Source organism: Ambystoma mexicanum, chromosome 4q, assembly GCF_040938575.1.
Source record: "Ambystoma mexicanum isolate Mex_15411 chromosome 4q, UKY_AmexF1_1, whole genome shotgun sequence".
Lineage (NCBI taxonomy): Eukaryota > Metazoa > Chordata > Amphibia > Caudata > Ambystomatidae > Ambystoma > Ambystoma mexicanum.
The window spans coordinates 199,925,225-199,946,559 of NC_090928.1; the positions used below are offsets into that span (position 1 = coordinate 199,925,225).

A 21,335-nucleotide genomic window follows, 5' to 3' on the forward strand; every position below is an offset into this window, starting at 1 on the left:
TCTCCAACAAGGAGGCGTCCACACCTGTGGCAACTTAACAGCCCAGCTTGTCATGGGCTCCAAAGGTCCTCTGGGAAATCGGCCAGCTTCCTTACTCCCCCTCAGGTCCCAACACAGCTGCCTCCTCACGACACGGGTCCCCTGCTGGTCTCTCTCACACAGGCCTACCTGTTGCTTCTTTGGTCTCTCTTTATACACCTGCAACCACGTGACAAGTTGCAGATGTGGATTTTGAATTGGGCTTGCCTGACCATTATTAAAAAGGACATGTCTGACTTTTAAAGCACTCTACAGGTATCTCCTTCATCCCGTTACTAGAGTGGTGAAATATGGTGTTAGTGTTCATCACTCCTAGTCGCCTCTTCTTTGTCCCATTACTATCAGAGGTCAAAAGGTAGGGAAAAAAAGGGGAGAGGTTTTGCAATAGCCTATAAAGGCCGGAGGAGGGTTAGGTTGGTCTTCGTTAGAGAAAGTGGGAAACCATGTCTCGTCTGCGGGCACCTCACTCCCAATACCCAGAAACCCTCCAACCAGGTGATCATTGCTCGCTTCTCCACCCCCAGGGTCAGGATCCAAGAGCGATGGCCTTTCCCTGGCCACCTGAGAAGAGGATACAGGGGGGAGCGAGTGAGGATACCCTCCGGTTTCTCACAAAGCATACTTGAAGGAAAGATACTTAGTTACGATGGACTCTGAAGGGTACAGCACTAGTAAGCAAGATTAACCCTTGGTGTTCCTTTGCTGGATAAAAGAAGATTGAGCAACAGATGGAGAAAGGGAAGGTTCATTAAAAATACTTCAAACATTCAAAACTGGCAAATACTTGTATGCAATTTGGAGTTTTCTGTGCATCTCACTCACGCTCCAATATCCATAATGCAGACAAGCAGTAAAGGTGTTTTTTCCACGACTGCAAATCTGTTCACTGCAGAAAAATCCACGATCTGAAAAAGAAACCCCACCAACCAATGCTTTATTCTTTTGCATGGGAAAGCGTTTGCTGATCAGCAGGTTTGACTGATCAGTTGTTCTCACTGGTCAAGTTAATTCCTGAATGAAAGTTCGTACTATCCTTTCTTAGGATTTCAAGCGTTTTCTAAGTGAAACAAGCCGTTGGACCCAAGGCACGTATCCACAGTGCCACCCATTAGCCACCACTGAAGTTCACTTCCAGTCAGTTCAGAGCCACATGAACAACCCATTGTGGGTATGTAAAATAACAAATGCAATCCTTTAATGTCAACCTTTACAGGCTTTACTGCCACCCATCACTACCTTTCTGTCTACCTCTATCTCCACCTCTCCAACTATCTCCAACTTGTATGTTTTTCTCACCTCTTCTCTCTCTCTACCTTTCTACCCTCTCCTCTGCACTCTGGTTTTAACAGGTGGTCTACTCCCTCTGTGCCCTGCTCTTTTCACTCTCATATACTCCCTTCACTACTACTGCCACCACACCCAGATATACTACCTTCACTCTCCCAACACCCAGTGTCACATTTTCACAAACACCTGCACTGTTATTCACACCCACCCAGAGTCTTCCTACCCTTCCTGGCACCTTCCCACTCTGTCACCTTTCCCACACAACACTACACTCCATTAGTACCTCTCGCATACACAACACCTTACCTGAACACTCATACCACTGCCACAGTCTCTTCAACACTCTTCTTCACACCCTTCGATCTCAGTCAGTCTCTCAGTTCACCAACTCACATCCTGGCTTCACACAAATACCCTTCACTATGTCTGGTCAGCTTGGAATTTTATAGGCCAGTATCCCCTGCTCTATGTATCCTCCCGGTTCAGAGTGGTCTTTCCGGCAACCCTCCCTAGTCAGCCAATCATTTCCTATGCTTTGCCCAGGGGGTCCAGTTTGAGTTTTGAAGAGTCCATTTAGTCCAGTACCTTTTTGGTATCTTGTGTTCGTGCAGACAAAGCTTTGTTTTCAGCACATTTACTTTCCGAAACATGTGAGGTGTTCCATCTTTTTTCGATAGGAGTCAAAGGGTGAGGGGTTGGGGCTCTTGTATCTTGTCTCAAATAGATTCTGCACCGGATGTTCAGTGTGTTAGTTTGCTTCGTAGGATACTGAAAAAAGAAGGGACAAGGAACTGGGTAAAGACAGAGGCAGAAAAGCATTGTAGATAGGACAGTTGTACCAATGCTTTCCCCCTACATTGACTGTTATGGAGAAGTACGTGACTACACCTCAACTCCCCGATCTGTCTGTGGTAGGACAGGCTCTGGCAATACCCTGCTAGACCACCTACCCCAGTTTGAGAGGTGTCCCTGCTCCCTTCTGGCTCTAGGGGTCTAACTTGGATATCCGAATTTGTGCCGTTCGACTGCTAGAGACACAATTGGATGCAGAAGAAAGGATGTTATATTGGTGCATTGGTATATAGAAAATAGGAAGTGTGCATCATTGCTTCTTAGGCTTCGCCGAATTGGTAATTGGCCCCGTTTCGAGATGCACTGTGAATTTGGGGCATCAATGGGGGGGGGGGGGGCGAATTCAACTGTAAGCTGAAACCCTTTTTGGATAGATGATACAAATATATCCGTCCACCCCACCTGCGAGAACCCTTAGTAATATATTTAATGGGCTGAATCTGGCTGACATTTGGAGGGAGAGGTAGACATCAAAACAGCTATATTCATATTACTCAGTGCCTCATGGAGTTTCTACACATTGATTATTTGTTTATTGGCAGAGAAGATCTACTTGAGTTTGCCAATATTGGGTAGATGACATTTTGCTACTATTGTGTGTATAGCAAATCATTACCAGACCATGCCCTTTTACTTATGGAGTGCATATTACATATGGGACCTCCCATTGTAACAACGTGTAAACTGATGCCTGCGGCTCTAACAGATTAACCGTTTAAGAAGCATCTAGCGGGAAAGATTGAAGAATACTTTTGAGTTCAATGAAGGCAGTATGGACAGTTATGGTGTGGTATGGGAATCATTCAAGGTGGTTATCTGGGGTGAGGCGATCGCCGAGGCTGGTGAGATTAAGAAAACGCTAACAAGGGAGGTTTGAAATGGAAATCCAATGCAGAAAACATGATCTCCCGATAGGCATTAGAAGTGAAACTTGATCACATTGAGACAACAAAGTATAGGGGAGTGGGAGAGACTCTGCAAATATAACGGAGGTGCATTTTGAGAGGATGCATGAACACTGGGTGAAGGTGGGGAGGTTGCTTGTCTGGGTTTGCTTTTGAGAGAATCCCAGACATGCGATTTGCTCCATAGATGTGTGGAGAGACGTGGCACTGTCAGAGATTAAAAGTACTTTCCAGAGATTCTATGAATCTCTGTATTTGGCGGCTGAGAGTATAGACATGACGGAAGTGGCCTTCACCCTGTCCCAAATCAGGCCCCCTAGGACGTCATGGGAATTGGCAGGTATGTAAGATACCTCCCTGGCTGTGAAAGAACACAGTGGTTGTGGCCTCCCTGCCTTCTGGGAAAACACTGGGCGGGGACGGATTGGCGGCGAAATTCTATAGTACGTTCAGGGGGATTTTGATACCTAAGCTTTTGCAGACTTAATTCTGCCTTTGAGGGTGGGATACTGCCCTAGAGTATGAGTGAATAAGTTATGGCGACTGTATTGAAGCCGGGCATACCGCTAAAGTTGTGTGAATCTCACATACCCCAGTCTATGCTGAATCAACAGGTTAAGATACTTACGGAATTGCTGGTGAATAGGTTACGTCAGGTGATACCATCACTTGTACACAGGGACCAAACTGGCTTTGTACCAGGTAGGAACACCACATTGAATTTGAGACGACTTTGCTACGTTATGAATGGAACTAAGGGCGTGGATCAGCAATACGCAGTAAGGTCCTTGTATGCTATTAAGGCATTCGATTCAGTGCATTGGGGATGGATGGATGGATGGATGGATGGATGGATGGATGGATGCTTTCCTTACACAATTTGAGATAGGGGAGGTTTTTCTGCAGTGGATACAGACGATTTATACAACGCCTAGGGCCAGAGTGAGGACTGGACAGAATCTCAGTCTTGAGAATTTGGCAGGAGAACAAGGCAAGGCTGGCAGCTTTCAACTAAGTTGTTTATCCTGGCACTGAAACCACTGTCAGAGTTCCTCAGGACACAGTTAAATGATGCTGGTATACTGTTGGACGAGAATAGGCATTTGATTTCCCTTTACAACAATGACATTTTATTGTACATTCAAAACCCACAGAGTAATCTGCAACCTTTATTGGATGTCTGACAACTTTGCCACGACATGCGTTATTACTATTAATTGGAATTAGTCCCATCTTTTCCTCAGGCAGCCTTAACTATGCTGGAGCGCCATGAGTTACCTGCGCTAGGAATCCAAGGTACGGAATCTTTTAGATAACTAGGTATCGATATTTCCCATGATGTGAAGGAGACACACAAACGTAATACAATGCGTACGTTGTGAGGTATATCTAGGTCCGAGGGATTTTGGGGGGAAAAAACGACTGCCGTCATTGTTGTAGTGGTTAGTGTTGGGGAAAATGGTTATTTTGCCAAGGCGCCTGTATTACTTCTCAAATGTTCGTTATCCCAAAATCCTTTTTTAAAAGCCTGAATTCCAAAGTCCGAGAACTGCTGTGGGGTACCGGTAGACATAAGATTGCGCTGGAAACTCGTTGCAAGTGTTATGCGGATAGTGGAATACTACTTCCGCAGTTCAAACTATGTTGCCTAAGGAGTCCGATGCAGTTTGTTTTTGGTGGCTTTCGGAGATTACGTTGGACACTGAATTACTTCAACCAATGTTATATCCGATTAAGCTTAAAGAAGCCATATGGGTATATTGTAAAACATTTCTTTGCTACCCCTTACCTTATGTTGTTAGGTCAGATGATATGGCTTAGAACTATACAAATGATTGATAAGAAGGTCCCATATGCACTGAATTTTCAGTTGGCACCCACTTTATGCAGTTATATTTTAGACTTATACCTTGCGAGGAGAGGATGGGTGGCCAATTTTGCCACATGGGGATATATGTTCCGGAATGGAACACTGCTGCAATTTGCAGAGCTGTTCTCAGAATGGGGCTTACAGACAGGCCAATTTTTGGGATATGTTCGATAGTGCATACTGCAGAGTTATAGTGGTAGAGACTCCCCGGAGAACTGGAGGTTGGTGGGATGCTTTAGTTATTGTATGAAATGTTAGAAAATGGGAAGCGTGTGTGTAGACTATATGGTAACCTGTTAGAGTATGCGCAGAGCAACGCTTAAGGTCCAAGCTCTCTTGGAGCTGGATTTGGGGGGGCAGTATTACAGATGAAGATTGAGATATCGTGCTGATATGTGCACAAGATATCTAGAAATTGCCAACAGACTTGTCCAACTACAGGTGTTGCATATGTCATATTTGACCCTGTATAGGGTATCTCCATTTTCTGCTAGAACGTCCCCAAGTTGTTCCTGATGTACCTGTGACAAGGCAGACCGGAAATGCATGTTTTGGACTTGCTCTGTGGTACACCAGCTCTGGGAGAATAGCCGCCAGAAAATAAGAGCTGCAGAGGTCACTAGTATTAAGTGGGTGCCGGAAACACGATTGTTGGGTGTATATATTTATTTCTGTTCTAAGTACAATCGACATCTAACTAAACTAAACAAACGACCTAGCATGTTGACTGGTGAAATGAAGGGTAGCCAAGTAGCCAAGGGATGAAAGAAGCCCACAGTCCCACAATTTGTACTAATGTGGGAAGATTTACGGAAATTGTCTGTGGCTGAGACTAGTTTGTAGTATAGCACTGTGTACAAAAGCATGCACAATTGCTATGACAATATAACAGCACAGAATGCATCGAATCAGTCCCTGTTCTATCCTTCCAATGGTTTGCCTGTGAATGATGGCTAGATCTGCTTGTGAAGTTGAGATGTTTACATTGTAAGAGATAATTATTATTTGGGAGTTCGGCTGGAATTTAGCTGAAGTAACGGATAGATGGCTATGGCTGCAGGGGATGCATAACGAAATTGATACTGACATGTATGGCAAAATTGACACGAAGCAAAGATATGGTATTGTCTATTAAAAAAAATATTTTTCTGTGCATCATTTTGGAATGGCTGAAGGTCCGACTATTGTATGGTTTGTTATGAAAAAGAAATGTTGCATAGGCTCTATACAATATTTAAGGATGCATCTCTTGCCATTCACTTTTACATAAAATCTTCCAGTCGTGATGAACTTTCTCACCAACACCTGTAAACTTGCAGGAATGAAAGCCATACTTTTAGAACCTGTAAGACCGTTATTGGCTTTGGCAAGCAGACATAAATCTTATTCCCAAGAGCAGACCAAAACATTGAGTGAATAGAGTTTCTAACTTACTAGACAAATTCCAGACATCTACTAACACCACCACCTTGAGAGAGAGTAGGACCAACCACAGTGAACTCCTGATTTGAGCTTTTCCCAAGGAAGCAACCAAAAGAAAAGGAGTATCCATTTTTTTGACACTAGCGGGCCTACCATTGGGCCAGCAGGGTCCATTTTACAGGTTCCAAGCACATTGTGGATTTACAGGCACCAATGGGACTGAATATGCACTGAACCATTAAACGTTGTCTTAGTCGTATCCATACACTGAATAAGGATTTTCCTGAGAGGCGACTGTTTACCCACCCAGATCCAGGAGCATTGGGTCCTGCCACGTTCATGTTAACACTGGTAACAGTGACCTGTGTCAGAGTGACACTAGTGACCCAGTGACGACAAAACCCCCGATTTCGACCAGCTCATTGAAAGAGCCTAGATCAATAAACCCCTCAGAGTCAGTTGAACAGAATAGGTCACTAACACCCTGTACTACCTCGAGGAGTCAGCCATCCATAAACCAACACCTGCTATAATGGATTGGGTATGGCACAAGCTGCAAGAGTGCTAGACCTGGATATTCGCAGGAACTCTCCAGTGAAAGAACCCCCCCCCCCCCTAGCCCACAGAACTCTGGATAGTGTTAAGAATGAGAGGGAAACTGTGTGAGTTTTATATGCCGAATTTTAGTTAGCTTTAAATTTACCTGAAATGTGCCTCAATCACTAATGTTCACACTGGAGACATCTCTTGAATATATGTTATGCAAGGACATGTGGTGCCCCCATTGCTATTTAATCTCTAATACGTTTGGACTGTTTTTAAGCTCTTATCCAATATGTTCATATCGCTCGAGTCCTGGTGGTGTTGAGCTTTTTTTTTTTTTTTAATTTCTTTCCCTCCAATGTCCATTTTTGTGTGGGGGGCTGCAGGCTTTTTTTGTGTCCACATTTCATCAAGTTGCTCGACATTCATTTCTGTTTTTGGGGATCATCAATTAATTTCCTCCCCGATGGCATGCTTTTTTTCTCCTTTCCTTCTTTTGCATTATGTTATATAATGTCACCTTTGCATTGATTGTACCAATTCATTAATTGTTGTAAAGTGCTTTGGCATAAGGCGCTATAGAAGCAAAATAAATCTCTACCTTCTCATCCAACTTTCTGTGTTATGCAGGTGACGCTCCGCTTTACTTCAGGCTCCCCTCAGCTTCCTCTCCCCGCCCGCTCACGTCTATCCACGATTCAGTAATTGTGCACCTCCAAAGATCTCTGCCTTAATGCCAGTAAGACAGAGATCCTTCTCATTGGGACCCCGGCTTTCCCTCACTCACCGTGGCTACCCGCCTTGGGCCCTCTTCCTTCGCCTTCCTCAGAGGCAAAAAAACTTGGCGTCATCTTCAACCCCACACTCTTTCTCTCCTCACATCTCGAACGTCGCCCAGAAGTCCCACTACCAGCTGCAGCTCCTCAAAGGGACTCCTCCTTTTCTCGCTTTCCCCCATACGCTCACTGTCTACAGAGCCCTGGTTCTCTCTAGGCTGGAGTACTCCAACAGCTTCTTTCTCAATCTGTCTGCCTCTACTGTCTACCCTTTGCAACTAATCCAGAACAGGACTGCAAGACTTATACTTGGCCTCAAACCCTGAAATCCCCTCACTGGCTCCTGGTGACTGCAAGGATCAAGTTCAAGACCCTTTGCTTTGTCCAAAAGACTTTCTGGCCCCAGGGGCCACACTACATCCAACCCTCTCTTCCAAAATACCTTCCTTCTCGAGTCCTTTGCTCAGCTACCTCCCACTATTTAAGGGCCAGATGCTTCTGCAGGCAGAGAGTGGGGGTAGATTTCTCTCCTCTGCAGGTGCCTCCCTCTCGAATGGCCTCCCTGCCCCTCTCAAACTTGAGCCAGACCACCTGAAGTTCTGGAAGAATCTTAAAAAGTTCCTCCTCTCCTCTGTTTTCCCTCTCTCCCTCCTCTGCTGACCTACCCATCTGCTGTACAGACTGGTTGCTTGGCTACCCTCAGTCTCACACTGGGTAACAGGTTCTTTCTTGATCAGTCACCCTTGCACTGCCTCTGGGCCTACCACGCCCTTCGGGGCTGTAACTGGAACCCTAGAGTCCCTTGTTCTCCTTGCACTACCCAGAGCCTGTCTGCATTTAGTCAGAGCATTGCTGCCCTGTTTTCCCTTCCCCCTTGCACTCCACCCTCCACTAGCTTTCCCCTTGCACTTCTCGTTCTCGCATGATCCAAATGACAAGGCCTAGTAAGATTGTTTGCCTTGTCCTCTCTGTCTTCCCTTCCTTGTCTTGTCGTGCCTAGAAACACTTGTGTACAGGCGCGTTATAAATGACTCATATAACTATCCATTTGACTGACCTTTTAGGATCCCTGCAGGTTGCTCACACTTTTAGACCTAAAGTAGGGCTACAGCATTTCTGCTTCTCGTCCTACACAGATGATATTGTGATATGTGATGGGCATTAAAAGCACCTAATGAGTATGCTTAGAAAAATGTAATCATATATACTAATAAACAAAAATAATGACTTTGGCTGCAAAAGGAATATTTGCAGAGACCAACTAAATGCACTTGCTCCTTTCGAAACAGCGACAGTTTAAATATCTGGGCCTGGCGACCTTCACAGGAAGTCGGTTGGGAACCAGATGTTGAAAACAAAAAAGGCATTGGCGCTCTTGAGTTAATCTCCGGAGTATTGATCATAAACTAGGTGGCTCCTCTCTTTTGCCAATCTTGGCAGTGTACAAACAAAAATGTGCCACTGCGATCACACGCATACAGATTAGAGGCTCCGGCCTCCAATATTGCGAAGGCACTGAAGAAAAGTGGATGGAAAGTCTGGCGCTCAGACTTGGCTAAAAATACTTTGATGCCCCTAATACGTGTAGACGTTGGACTGGTGTCTTTAAGCAAGATGGTGAACATTAGGAGAGGTGTATATTTTATCAAACGTATGCAAGTTTTTAAAGGTGACAAAATATCTCCTCAAAATGGCTGTGATACAAAATAGGCCAACAATCAGTGCTTTTAAAGAAATACGTTTTTTTTTAACCATTGACTTTGCGTACAATGTTGAGACCACTTTTGGAGATCAACAAACAATTTTAAGTCTAAAGCTGCATGGTGGGACTTGTTAAAATAATTGGTAATTAAGGTCATTAATTAAATAAAAAGCTAGTCATCAGGAACACAAGTCAATGCAAATGCAAAGGTGACAATCAGCAGTTTGCACACAAAATATTTAGGTGCATATTCTTAGAATTTTGGTTCAACCTCTTAGAAATACTGGGGGCTGACGGTCTTCGAATGGCCGGAAACAGGAGATCGAAACAAACATTTGTTATTACACTGCCCAACCACACATTCGGACAGGATTGTGTTCTTTGACAAATGTGTACACGACGCCAACGCTTTGAACTCCCGAGCTTTTTTGGGCGGGTTTGTATGACCAGACAACTAATTAGTTTGATGCTGCCCCCGACAGTATTTTACCCCCACATGCAACAAAGTTGCAGTCATAAGTATGCTTTTGTTAAATCAAGGGTCGATGGATTGTCATTTTTCATATGGTTCCATTTTAGAGCTTATTTTATAGGTTATAGAATGATGAATTGATATTAATATAATGTATTTTATGTTTGGGCATGTAGAGCATAAGGTTTCATTTTAACCAAATTGCGCTTAATAGAAGAAAAACGCAGCTAAAACAGCCAATGTGCTTTAGCAAACTCGAACTGAAGCCCTACAGGAGCCACCAGATCCACGAAGGGGTTGGAAGAAACAGGAGAGCCCAAGTTCTCGGGACAAAGAAAGACCTTGTCCTCGGATTGGTGATCACCAAATGAGGAGACTTATTTTAAAGTAGTACATGTTTGAAGCCAGACACTCATGGCCAGCAATTAAGTGAAACACGGTGAGATAAATTGACTGCCGTGCTGGAACTAATTATCTCTAGTGATATAGCCTTGGGCAATGTGCAAGAGACTACTAGTCCCACAAGACAAAGCTTTAAAGATCGGAGGGCATCATGAAGCAGACATGCTCCTGGTGTCAGTCGTTACGGAGTGCAACGAGGAGGCTGACTAGTGGGATGAGCAATCCATGTGGGCTCGGGTGCCACCACCCACTACATGCTGAAGGGCATGGAGGAGGAAAAGGGTGAGTACCCCAGGTTTTCCTGGTCACTAGCAGCCAAAAAAATAAGTGTTGCATTGGAGCCTAAAGGACCCAGAAAAACCAGAGTCTGGGTCAGGCTCACGGACGACCCTTTGTTAACCAAGGAAGAGCTTCTGTGGGAAGGGGAAACCAGCAAGGCATCCATGTCCCATCATCAAGATTCATCAAACACGTGGTCCCTAAAACCAACAGCAATCTTCCTCCGTTTGGAGCAACTTTGGAAATTAGTAGGGTTTTAACCATGACCTTTCCCTTAAAGCCCCCCTCACTCACTAAGACAGATTCTGCCTGCCCATAACTCTTATTTGTTCAGGTTTGCAGAAATGAATAGCCATACGTGAGGGACAATGGACTTGCTTTGTACAATAAATGTTCTGTGATGGTAAACGCAGGTCTTCTGCATCAAAAAACCAACTTACACTGGCAGGACCAAAGAAATGAGAATCACCAGCTGCAGCGCCCCACTGCTCACCAAGAACAAACATTTAGCAATGGGTTCAGAGGTCTGCAGGTTAAGTCTCTTTTATGGCCGACAGTCAGACATGAAGGAAGTTTGCCCTTAGACAGGGGAGACACCAGACCCGCCTGTGAAGTCTCAAGGAGGTCTGTTCCAGCAGCAGTGGCCAGCAGAGTATGGAAAGCAGAACTGAATCGGCCCCTCCCGACAGCTCCCTTTGCGGAGACCGACATCAATAACCACCACAATCAACATCACAGAAGAATTACATTCAAATTGTCACCAATGCGTGTGCTGCATGAACCACGCACCACACCTATTCAGAATGGAACGTCTGCTGACCCAAGAGGCAGGTCAGCTGGATCATAAGAAACAGATGCAGGTTATGCCAGGCACAGATATTGAAAGAAGCACAGCATTAAAGCTGGAAGAGATGGCGGAAGCATGGAGCGTGAGGAGGTAAGACTGAGGGAACAGGCGGCAAAAGAGAGCCAGATGGGAGAAGAGTTACTAGCAATAAGGCTGCAGAGAGGGAGGACGACCAGGAAAGGAATACTGCAGGATGGGAGAATTGTGAGCCGAATAGGTAGAATAGAACGAGAGGAGGGAGCCAAGAAGGCAGAAGAGTGGTGAAACATACATTGAGTGAAAGAGGTGAGGATTCACTAAGCAAGGGCCTCCTTGATGTGGGACGAGGAGAAGGAGACCGGAAGTAAGACAGTAAGGGCAGTACAGCAGGAGGCTGAGGAAGAGCGCAGGAAGGAAGCACTTGTCCATCCTGTGATGGCAATAGCTGAGGCAGAGTGGGCAGTCAGTGCTCTGAGGTCATACCCAAAACTCCCTGCACTGAGAAAGATCTGGAGACACGTTTCAGATGTGGCAAGACTGGAGGTCAGTATAGTCCATGAGGCCAGCAGGTGGCAATAACCACATAAGAACTCAGGATCCTGGATATATAGACAACAAGGATCTAAAAGGGACACAAGAAACTGCATTTACTGTGTGAATTTTTCTTGATCACCAGAAGGCAGATCCTCATTGACGTGAGGAACGGAATGACAATATAGTCCTCAAACAAGATGGAATTATTCCCTTGTAGTTTCATTTGAAATCCCTGTACTCATTTACCCAATCCTCTTTCTATTGTAAAATACAACTCTCGAGTCCTGGGGTCTAGGATTCCTCAGTATGATAGGGTAAACGATGGGTGCATTATAATTTAGCAAAATGCAGGGGCAATTGTCTGTCTCCTTCCACTATACTAATGAGATATACCAATGGGCTCAGTGTGCTCCAGTTCCAGTGCCACCCAGTCAGAACACAGAGTAGAAGACCCTCCATTTTATTGATATTGAAAGAAAATCTAGAGGCTACAGTACAGATGCTTGCGCAACCAATCCCTTCCCAGGAGCCCCGTGTCCACTACTGTGGCCGCCAATAGGTCCATGCAGTTCAAATCAGGGGATGGGCCCTACAATGCCATCCAGCAAACACTGTAGTGCCCATTTTTGCTGTTGCTACTTTTAGACCCCATCACCACCATTTTCACCACTGTGAGGATCAGGTGGTAAAGCTTTGGCCCCACAACATACCTAGTTCTCGGAAGCCACAGATTTCAGAGGCCCAACTTTTGGGGGCTTTTCCAGATATATGGCTTTGACACTCATGCAGTTATCGCCCGTACTTTCGGAATATCCAATTATCATGGGGCAAAGGAGTAAGAAAGTAGGTCCCATTAACCGTCAGCACGATGAAGGGACCCATGCTGGGGAAGAAATGGATAGGACTGCCAACCCTTCTGTGAATGGTTTGATGGCCCTGCCCCTTGAAGGAAACGGATTCAATAGACCAAACACACAATGAACTATCAAATAACGTTATGGTGAACTTGTAATGTATTTTGTGCACCCATACACCTTTTACAAAATTAAAAACCCTACTTTAATAAAAACACAAGGAACATTTCTACGAAGGAAGACTGGGCTCATCCTTATACCAATATTGTAATCGCAAAAGGTTCTTCTTCTGGTACAAGAGAATATTGCCAATTAGAACAATCCTTACAGTAGTCTTAGGGCAGTCACAGCTCCACTCAAGAGTACTGTTGGAAGACAGACTACGGGCTTTGGATTTAAGTAAATGAAAATAACATTTGATTTGCTCGCAAACCTCAATGCCAACCATTAGGAACATTTAAACCTGGCAACACGGAAGCCATGCAGGTTACCAAGATCCTTGCAATCCATTAAAAAATAGCTTACCCACGCTGTAATACTTTTTAATGGGCTCCATGCGCCTCCCTCGTCTACAGCCATCAAATCTTTGTACCTCATGGATGGATGCAGTGCACTGTAGTCCCTCCTAGGAGTCAGAGGTCTACTTAGCATGAAAAAGCTCTGCACACGACTTGGGCTAGCGAGTCTGCCATACATACAGAAAGACCCTGAGAGGTCCAGAACACTCCACTCTTCCACTGCAGGGTCTTCAGAACAGCTCACCACCACCAGATCTTCATAACCTGGTGAACCAGGACAGCTGCTACAAAGAGAAGCTGCATTCTCCGCCAGCAAATCCGAATGGGAAAATTGAGATGGGCAGTCACAGGCCAGATAGGGTTGAGCACTACGTTTGGTTCGCCATGTTTTGTAAGCTTTACTGAAACACTGATCCGTTTGTCACTGGCCATCGATCCAGAAGCAAGGCAACAGGGATGCATGGCCAAGACCATTGTATGTGACCCCTCCATCCTCATGCTTTCTCCCACTGCAAACCGTGGACCAAACCTCAAAAGGCATTTTAACCCATGGCTGCTGGTACAGAAAACTTGAGACCGCAAATTGAGGGATTTGGTACGCTACTTAAAAGCAAAGTAGGCTGGTCTACTTCAAGTAGCAAATCGCAGCAACGAAACATATGCGCACAACATAGCCCAGAAACTTCTAAAGGAACAGTGTGTCAAGCCACTTGAAATCCCATCAATTTTTTAACTGATGTTATTTCTTGGATACCAATAGTTCAATTTCCCAAATTTAAAAAGCAAGTAACATTTTGTCGCTCGAGTATGGCGAGCGGCCGTGCGTGTGGCGTGGGTGGGGTGCAAAAAAGGGCAAAATGGGCTTTTCCTCTCACTGGGAGGCTTGAATGGTAATCTGCATTAAAAGAGAAGCGTTTTATCAGCCTACATTCCAATCGTTTTATTATCAAGTTAATTAATAGACTCCTGTGCGAATATCCAAATGTGAAGCAATTAATGGCAGTGAACTATAAATGGTCTGGGCTTTGGTCTTGCAGCATTTTCTTACCGAGCAAATGCAATTCTATCACTTCAGTGATTTAACACCGGTGTTGCGAGGTTAATATTCCCAAGCAGTTCGAAAGTGTAGTGCGGTTTTAATTAACCTTGTGTGATTTAAATACTGAAAGGCAGAGTTTAGAAACAAACAAAAAAAACACACACAGGCAAACATGTATGGGCTCAAGGAAGGGTGAACCCAAGTGCTGGGCCGCCGCTGAAGCCTCTGTCGTACTGTAACCTCTGTCGTACTGTAACTGAGCAGCCAGCAGTGTGCAATAGGCTCTATAGAGAAGTGGCCCAAGGACAGGGCTTTAAGTGGGCCGGGGCATGCCGGGGCTGGGCCCTGGCAGGCTCCGAAATTTCGTTTGGGGGCTTTGCTGTAATCTGTCCTCACATGTAAGTACTCTCATTGTCAACTCATATATGTGCCGTTATCACCCAAAAATATCTTCAGTCCTCCCCCTACCAATGTTGTGATCCCTTTGTACATAAAGTCGCATTTTCACTCCTTTTCTCCAGCATCCCTTTATCGCAACCAGTTTCCCTGCCTTACAAAGACTGAACCCCCTTTCCCGAAAACCTGCATGTCTCAATAGCTTGCAAATCCGTGCCCTAACATACCAAGAAAATCCCTTATTCAGAATGGCAGTTACGTTTTCAGCATTGAAGGTTTAACTGTTACTGTCTCAAACTCCCTTTTACTTTGGTGCCATAACATCTCAATTCACATGCTTTTGGCGGTTATCACCTTCAATGTAGTATTTCTTTTTTTTTTTTAACTCACCCGCCAAGCCCCATACCCACCCATAGACATATGGGTCCTCCACCAAAAAAAACAAAATTCTCTATTTTAACCCGCCCCGGTCACTCAAAAGTTTGAGAGGTATGCAAGTAGCAGCAAGCAACTCAGTAGCTCTACAACAACCCGTCCCAGCACGTAAACACGAACTTAATTAATGACCGGATGTATCTGGTCAGGTAAATTTAACATGGAGCAGGAACCAGACCAGACCCAGGGTAGTGGAAAAGAACAGGATACTTGATTTCTTCTTGGTTACAGCAATAGATGTTAGCAGTGGAAGAGTGGGGTACGTACATCCATCCTGGTTCACAGGACCATCAAACCATCCACTGCTGGGAAATGCCCTTTCAACCCGAACAAACACTATTTCTGAATCTCCAAAATCTCCACCTCGTAAAGAATCATCATCTTCAGACACCCGACATCATTTTCGTCCTGCACATGACCAGGCCCATCCCTAAAGAACTTGTGATCATCTTTAATCCACTAAAGACCAGCAGCTGCCACAGAGTGCCCACAGGGTCTGGCAGTCGCAACCTCTACCTTATCCCAGCTGAAAGCAGTCGCCAACCTCTACCTTATCCCAGCTGAAAGCAGTCGCTCTAACTTGACAATCAAACCCTCGTGATTAGACCATTTTCTCATAATCCAGCCTATAACAATCACCTCTCCAAGCCCTTCAGACTACACCACCCGAATATTGAAGCACACATTCTGGATGTCTTGCCTTCAAACCTCATTTGTATCCCTCAGATTATCTTTTTTGACCCCCCCAACTAGCCAACTCCTCTGACTTTCAGCAATGGCCTTCACTCAGACTTCCACGCACCACCACTACGCCACCATTTTATCTGCCGATACTCTACTCAAACTTGGGTTATGCTTCCCACTTGTATATTGCAAACTTGTATGTGTGCACATTTCTGCAAACAGCAGGGACACATGCCATCTGTAATCACAAACCTTATACAAACTAGCTCTAAATTCATCACCAACCCATGATCATCACCTTCGTCAACATTGGCAAAGATTTGTATCTATTTTGCACTGTCACACAACGAAAGGAGTGTTGTTCGCTTACGACGGGTACGAATTTCTGGATTGTCTTTAGCTACAATCGCCAGTAGATACAAAACTGTACAGGAGCGGCAGGTTGTGCTGCCAACAGCGAACATGTGTACATGTACTTTTGGGTTGACTGCTTGCGCTGTTTTGTCCCAAATGCATACTCCCATTTCACTGGCAAAACAAGCTTTCTCACCACCAGAAATTGTATTGCTTGTGCCGTTCTGAATGTATATGTTTTTTTAAGCGTTTCTGCACTTGGAGCGCACAAATGCAAAAGAAATGTAATTAATGTAATGGCAGGCTGACTAGCAGCACCAAAGCCCAATTTATTCCAAGTGGTGAGCACTCAAAAAAAACATGCGCTGGAAAGTGGACGAGAGGGGAGCTGGGTTTAGAAGCTTCGAGCACGCACGTACGTAGGTACGTACTGCCCTACTGGAGGAAACACGTGCAATCAGATCACATGACTCAGAGGAGGATACCTTCTCCAAAAACGATCGTCTGTAAAGTAGGCACGTTTGAGGTACGTAAACACAGTGGGTTATTACCAGTCAATCTTGATTTACTGATGAGAGCTCCATTGACATACATGGACGGGCAAGGAAAGGCATTGGCAGGTGAGAGAACAGACTATGGCGGGTGACCCCCACCTAAAGTAGGTTAGTTGACAAACATGCGGGTATGTTTTTTCTTGTACCACCTTTCTGCATCCTTGGATCCATCATCATAAAAAATGTTTTTACCGCCTAAATACACAAAAGCGATTTCAATTAGAGCCCACAGTGCGTCTCCTCTTGAGCTGTACACCGCTACTTGTTGTCAGTTTGGACACTTGCACGGTTTGATCAGCGTGACATGGAAGCTATCATTAGCGGGCGGGCGGCTGAGCTTACCTGCTGTGCTTGGTAACGCTGCTGGGCCTGCGACAGGTACTGGGCCTGGGGTGGCAGATGCTGTGGCTGCGGCGGCTGCTGGCTGTAATAGGACTGTTGGCAGTAGCCACTTACACCTTGCTGACCATACTGAGGCGGCATCTGTTAGAAGAGCCAAGCAAAGCAGACAAGTGAGTCAGGAGGCTGTATACAGCAAACTATGTAAGGTTCACAGTCGCGCACCAACCTAGCCAGATGCTCATATCAGACTAAACATTGCTTGCCCACTGCTCTACTGCTTACGGGTTAGGACAGCCACCAAGGGATATTTGCAGTGTGTCCAATGGCAACCTTGTTCCGTCACGGTAGCACGCTATTGCTCAAATGATCCATTTCATTTTTGTTATCAGAACCATACTGTTCATAGGTCAGTCCCTTAGCGCCTTACAGAAGAAGGGCAATTAATGAAATAAGCAGGCAAATGGATGACTTTCCTACTCACTAAAGGACAGCCCACACCTCCACGGGGATCCACTTCCTATTCACTTGTTGTGGTATGCAACTCAAAGACAAGAGTTTTAAAGACACAGCACGCTTAGACGATGCAGAGAAATTAGGCAAAAGGTAGAGTTCACCTTTGCTTTGAAAAGGTTGTTACTTATCTGTGCCTCACATTATCCGCTGGCCAAAACAAGACAACAGAAAACCCCAACTGAGCTAACTCAAGGAAAGCAGAGTGGCCAGAAACCAGCGTGTTATCAGGATACTATTGCAACACAACAGCTCACATGCATGTGAGAAAAACTATCTTGTAACATGTGCCCGTAAATTCAAATAAGATAAACCATATCACAGAAGTATCATAAGAGAACTGAACCAACTCACTCCATTCCCCTTTTTTTCCCAATTGTAAACACATTTTCATTTTAGCAAGCATGGGGACTTGCTATTTAATGCAGAGGAAAGACACCAAGAACAAACAAAAATTGGTGTTGGACATTCAAATGAAACGAAAAATAAGCTCCCACTTAAGCATGACAACTTGTAACTGGAAGCGAAATTGACATGCGAATGAATCTACGGAAAATAATATAGACTTTGTGAAGTGCTTCCATTTACGGTGGGCTTTTGTGGGACCCCAAGACGCACCACTAGGATTCTCTGAATGTAATAAGAACCTTGCCTTTGGGATTCGGTTACTGGATTTCCAGTTCTGTAATGAGTGAATTCTGCTTAGGGTTTAAGCGTTGCGGCTCTTTTAAAAGCAGAATTTCAAAATGTTGCCTACAGCAGATTTGTTGCATCCCTGCAATGACTTATCCAACTGGAAGTACACGTGCTTAGTAAAGGGTGGCTTGCTTGATGCTCGATTTAGCAACCAAACTCGAGCACGTGTGATGGTAAGTATAAAAAGGTAAATGTTACTCGCCATAGGGACTACTGTACCAAGATCCCGTAGCCCCACTAAGCCATATTCTCGGGACTTCCGATCCACGTGGGGACTGGAGCGATTTCCCAGCTGAAAATCTTCCTTTTTAAAATGAAATTTGCTCTTGTGCACCACACACCACTCAGGCACAGCTGCTCTTGGCCTCATACAATCAGTCCCTTTCCATCTGCCCAGGCCATACAGAGGCGTAGACAGGGTAGGGGTTGAGCAGGCAGGGCCCACCCAAAATGTGTAAATTCATACACAGCAGCACAGTGTAGGCATTTACCGTTGTTGATGTCACTGCGGTGGGCCCAACTACATTAGCTTCAGGCCCCACTAATTAGACAATCCTGACTACGCCTCTGAGGCCATACCTGGCTGATGTCCAATTTCATGGGGAAGTTTGGGTTGCGCATAGAGGAAAGGGGACTATGGACCAGCAAAGTAGTCACTACAGTACTACTTGGGTACTTCTAGGTACCGTCCCCTTTCTACAGAATAACCCAGAGTGGAGGAAGACGTTCTTGTGGCCCTCACTGCATGAGCAACCAAGCATTTGTGGGGGAATGGGGCAGAGAGATACTGATATCTGTAACTCTGCGATGCAGGAGACAGCCGTCCACAGAAAGAACCACTGAAGAGAATAAAAAGGCACTCCCAAGAACCAAGTCCTTGGCACTATTCAGACAGGATTCGATTGCATGCCATACATCAAGACTTTGAAGACACTTGCACCTCACAGGAAAGATATGTGTAACACAAACACTACCTTTGAGACAAAAGATAGAGTCTGGAGGACCAGCTTATACTTAAAGACCGTAAAGGGGTGTGACACCAACAGTACTTGGAGCTCCCCCCTGTCCTGTGGTAAGTTGGGACTAGCAAATAAAATGCCATTTCCCATGATATGAACATTAAAATCGGACAAATCTGTGGGCTTAAAAGGATTAAGATCCAAGGCAAACAAGACAACATTCAAATCCTACACAAAGTACTAGGAGCTCCCACAGATGGAAACAGATGGAGAAGCCAGTCTAATTGTCTCGTCAATTGGGTGTGACCAGGAAGAGGAAAGCTCTTCATGACTCTTGTAAGCCCCAATAGCCGAGAGGTAGGTACAGTAGCCATCAATTGAAGCACTAGACAAAGCAAAATCAGTCACAAACAAAAGCACTCAGTCCAGCTCACATAACAAGGAGTTCATATGTCTATTAATGCATCATTGGCAAAGCCAGGGCCACATAATGACCGCTATGTATTCCTATTTAAGGCCACAGTGACCAAAGACTAGCCTTCAGAAAAGCTGTTCAATTTGTAGGTCAGGATCTGGACAGTTTGTCTGGCGATGCATGATGGAATACCATAAGGGCATAGAGGATCGCCTCCAATTCCAACACATTGATGTGCATCTGCCTCTAGGCCAGCAACCACAAGTCATGGACATGCTAACTGTTAATTGTCGGCCTGCATCCCAGGACAGACAAATACATAGTGAATGTCACAGAAGATAAGGGTTCAGAGGGTTTTGCAACCTGGAGATTCACCAGATTGACCTAGCAGAGCAGGCCCTCCCTCGGGAGCTCTGGGATAAAGGATCTCCATCTCCTGGGGTTCGGTGAATTGATTCCAGTTTGAAGCTAAAAAGTGCTGTGTGCATCCCCGTCTGAGTTTAGGGTATAGAACCAAAAGGACACAATGGGTCGTCAGACCGGGCAGCCTCTGGAACCACTGAGCCATAGTACTGAGGTTCCTGTATCCTTTACCCAGTGGGTAAGACTGTGGCCAACTCTGTACCCCGGTAGAAATGATTTAAGACTAGGTTTCAGGAAGCAGTCAATGAAGATTCTCGTTTTCACAAATAGGCCCAACTAGAAAAGAATATCCAACAGCTGTCTCAGAGAATCATACGCCTCATCCAGACTGGCAGCCTGGACCAGACAGGTACAGGTAAATGCGCACTCATAAAAGCCTGGGATGAGCTGTGACCACTTCATATTTGGGGCTGGGGGCTGCATTCAACCCAAAGGGCAGTACCTTGTATTGAAACTGCCCATTTCCTAAATGGAAGCGTCATCGATTTTTCTTTTTTCCTCGCTCACTGGAACATGGAGGCAGGCATACTTGCGTCCACTATGCAGAACCAATCACCCTGCCTAAGAGCTGAATGGGTCTGTACAGATGTCATCTTTAAGATGGGAAAAGGTTGACGTAAGCAAGATCCAGGATGGTATGTAGGACTGTCCGTTTGGATTTGGGTACTGTAAAGGGGACAAGGCCTGCTCTACATTACAGGGTGAGGGGCTCTTCCACAGCTATGAGGTCCAGCAACCTCTGGATATTCTGCTCTAGAAGCAGGGCCCAGAGTTGATGGTTTAGGAGCCCGGAAGGAGTAGAAGGTGGTAACCCCCATCTCACCTCCAACATAATGTAGGGGTCCATGGAGATTGTCCTTGAAGATTCCAGGTAGTGAGAGATTCCCAGCTGCCATGATGGCAACCAGCCGTTATTGCATAGTTTTGGGTTGCAAGGAGATGGAAGTATTCTGGAAGAAACCATGATGGGTAAAGCACTGCTGCTTTTTTGGGCTGATGGCAAACTGTCAATGATCTGGCCTTCTCTTGGGAAGGCAGAAATGTCTTCTGCAGAGGCTCTGCCAGGACAGCAAGTAGCTTGAATATTATGAACTGTTCCTCTTTTGGAGATCTTTGTCCATGGCTGTGTTGAAAAGGTTGAAACCATCTATGGCAGATCGAAGTACCTTCTCCTGCACATCAGAATTGAATTACGTTGTCCGCATAAATCTGGCATCAGACATCCTCACCAGTCAACATCCCTCCGG

General features: G+C 45.2%; 1 protein-coding gene across 4 annotated transcripts in view; it reads right to left on the reverse strand.

Moving 5' to 3' along the window:
- ARID1B (AT-rich interaction domain 1B) overlaps window positions 1–21,335 on the reverse strand; it is a 1,170,625-nt gene that overhangs the window by 860,600 nt on the left and 288,690 nt on the right. For 3 of the 4 annotated variants that reach the window (XM_069607732.1, XM_069607733.1, XM_069607735.1), the window contains exon 3: window positions 17,086–17,226. The exons of the other annotated variant lie outside the window; for it this stretch is intronic. In XM_069607732.1, coding sequence (XP_069463833.1) covers window positions 17,086–17,226 — 141 coding nt within the window. The remainder of the gene's footprint in view (window positions 1–17,085; window positions 17,227–21,335) is intronic. 4 annotated transcript variants of the gene reach the window in all.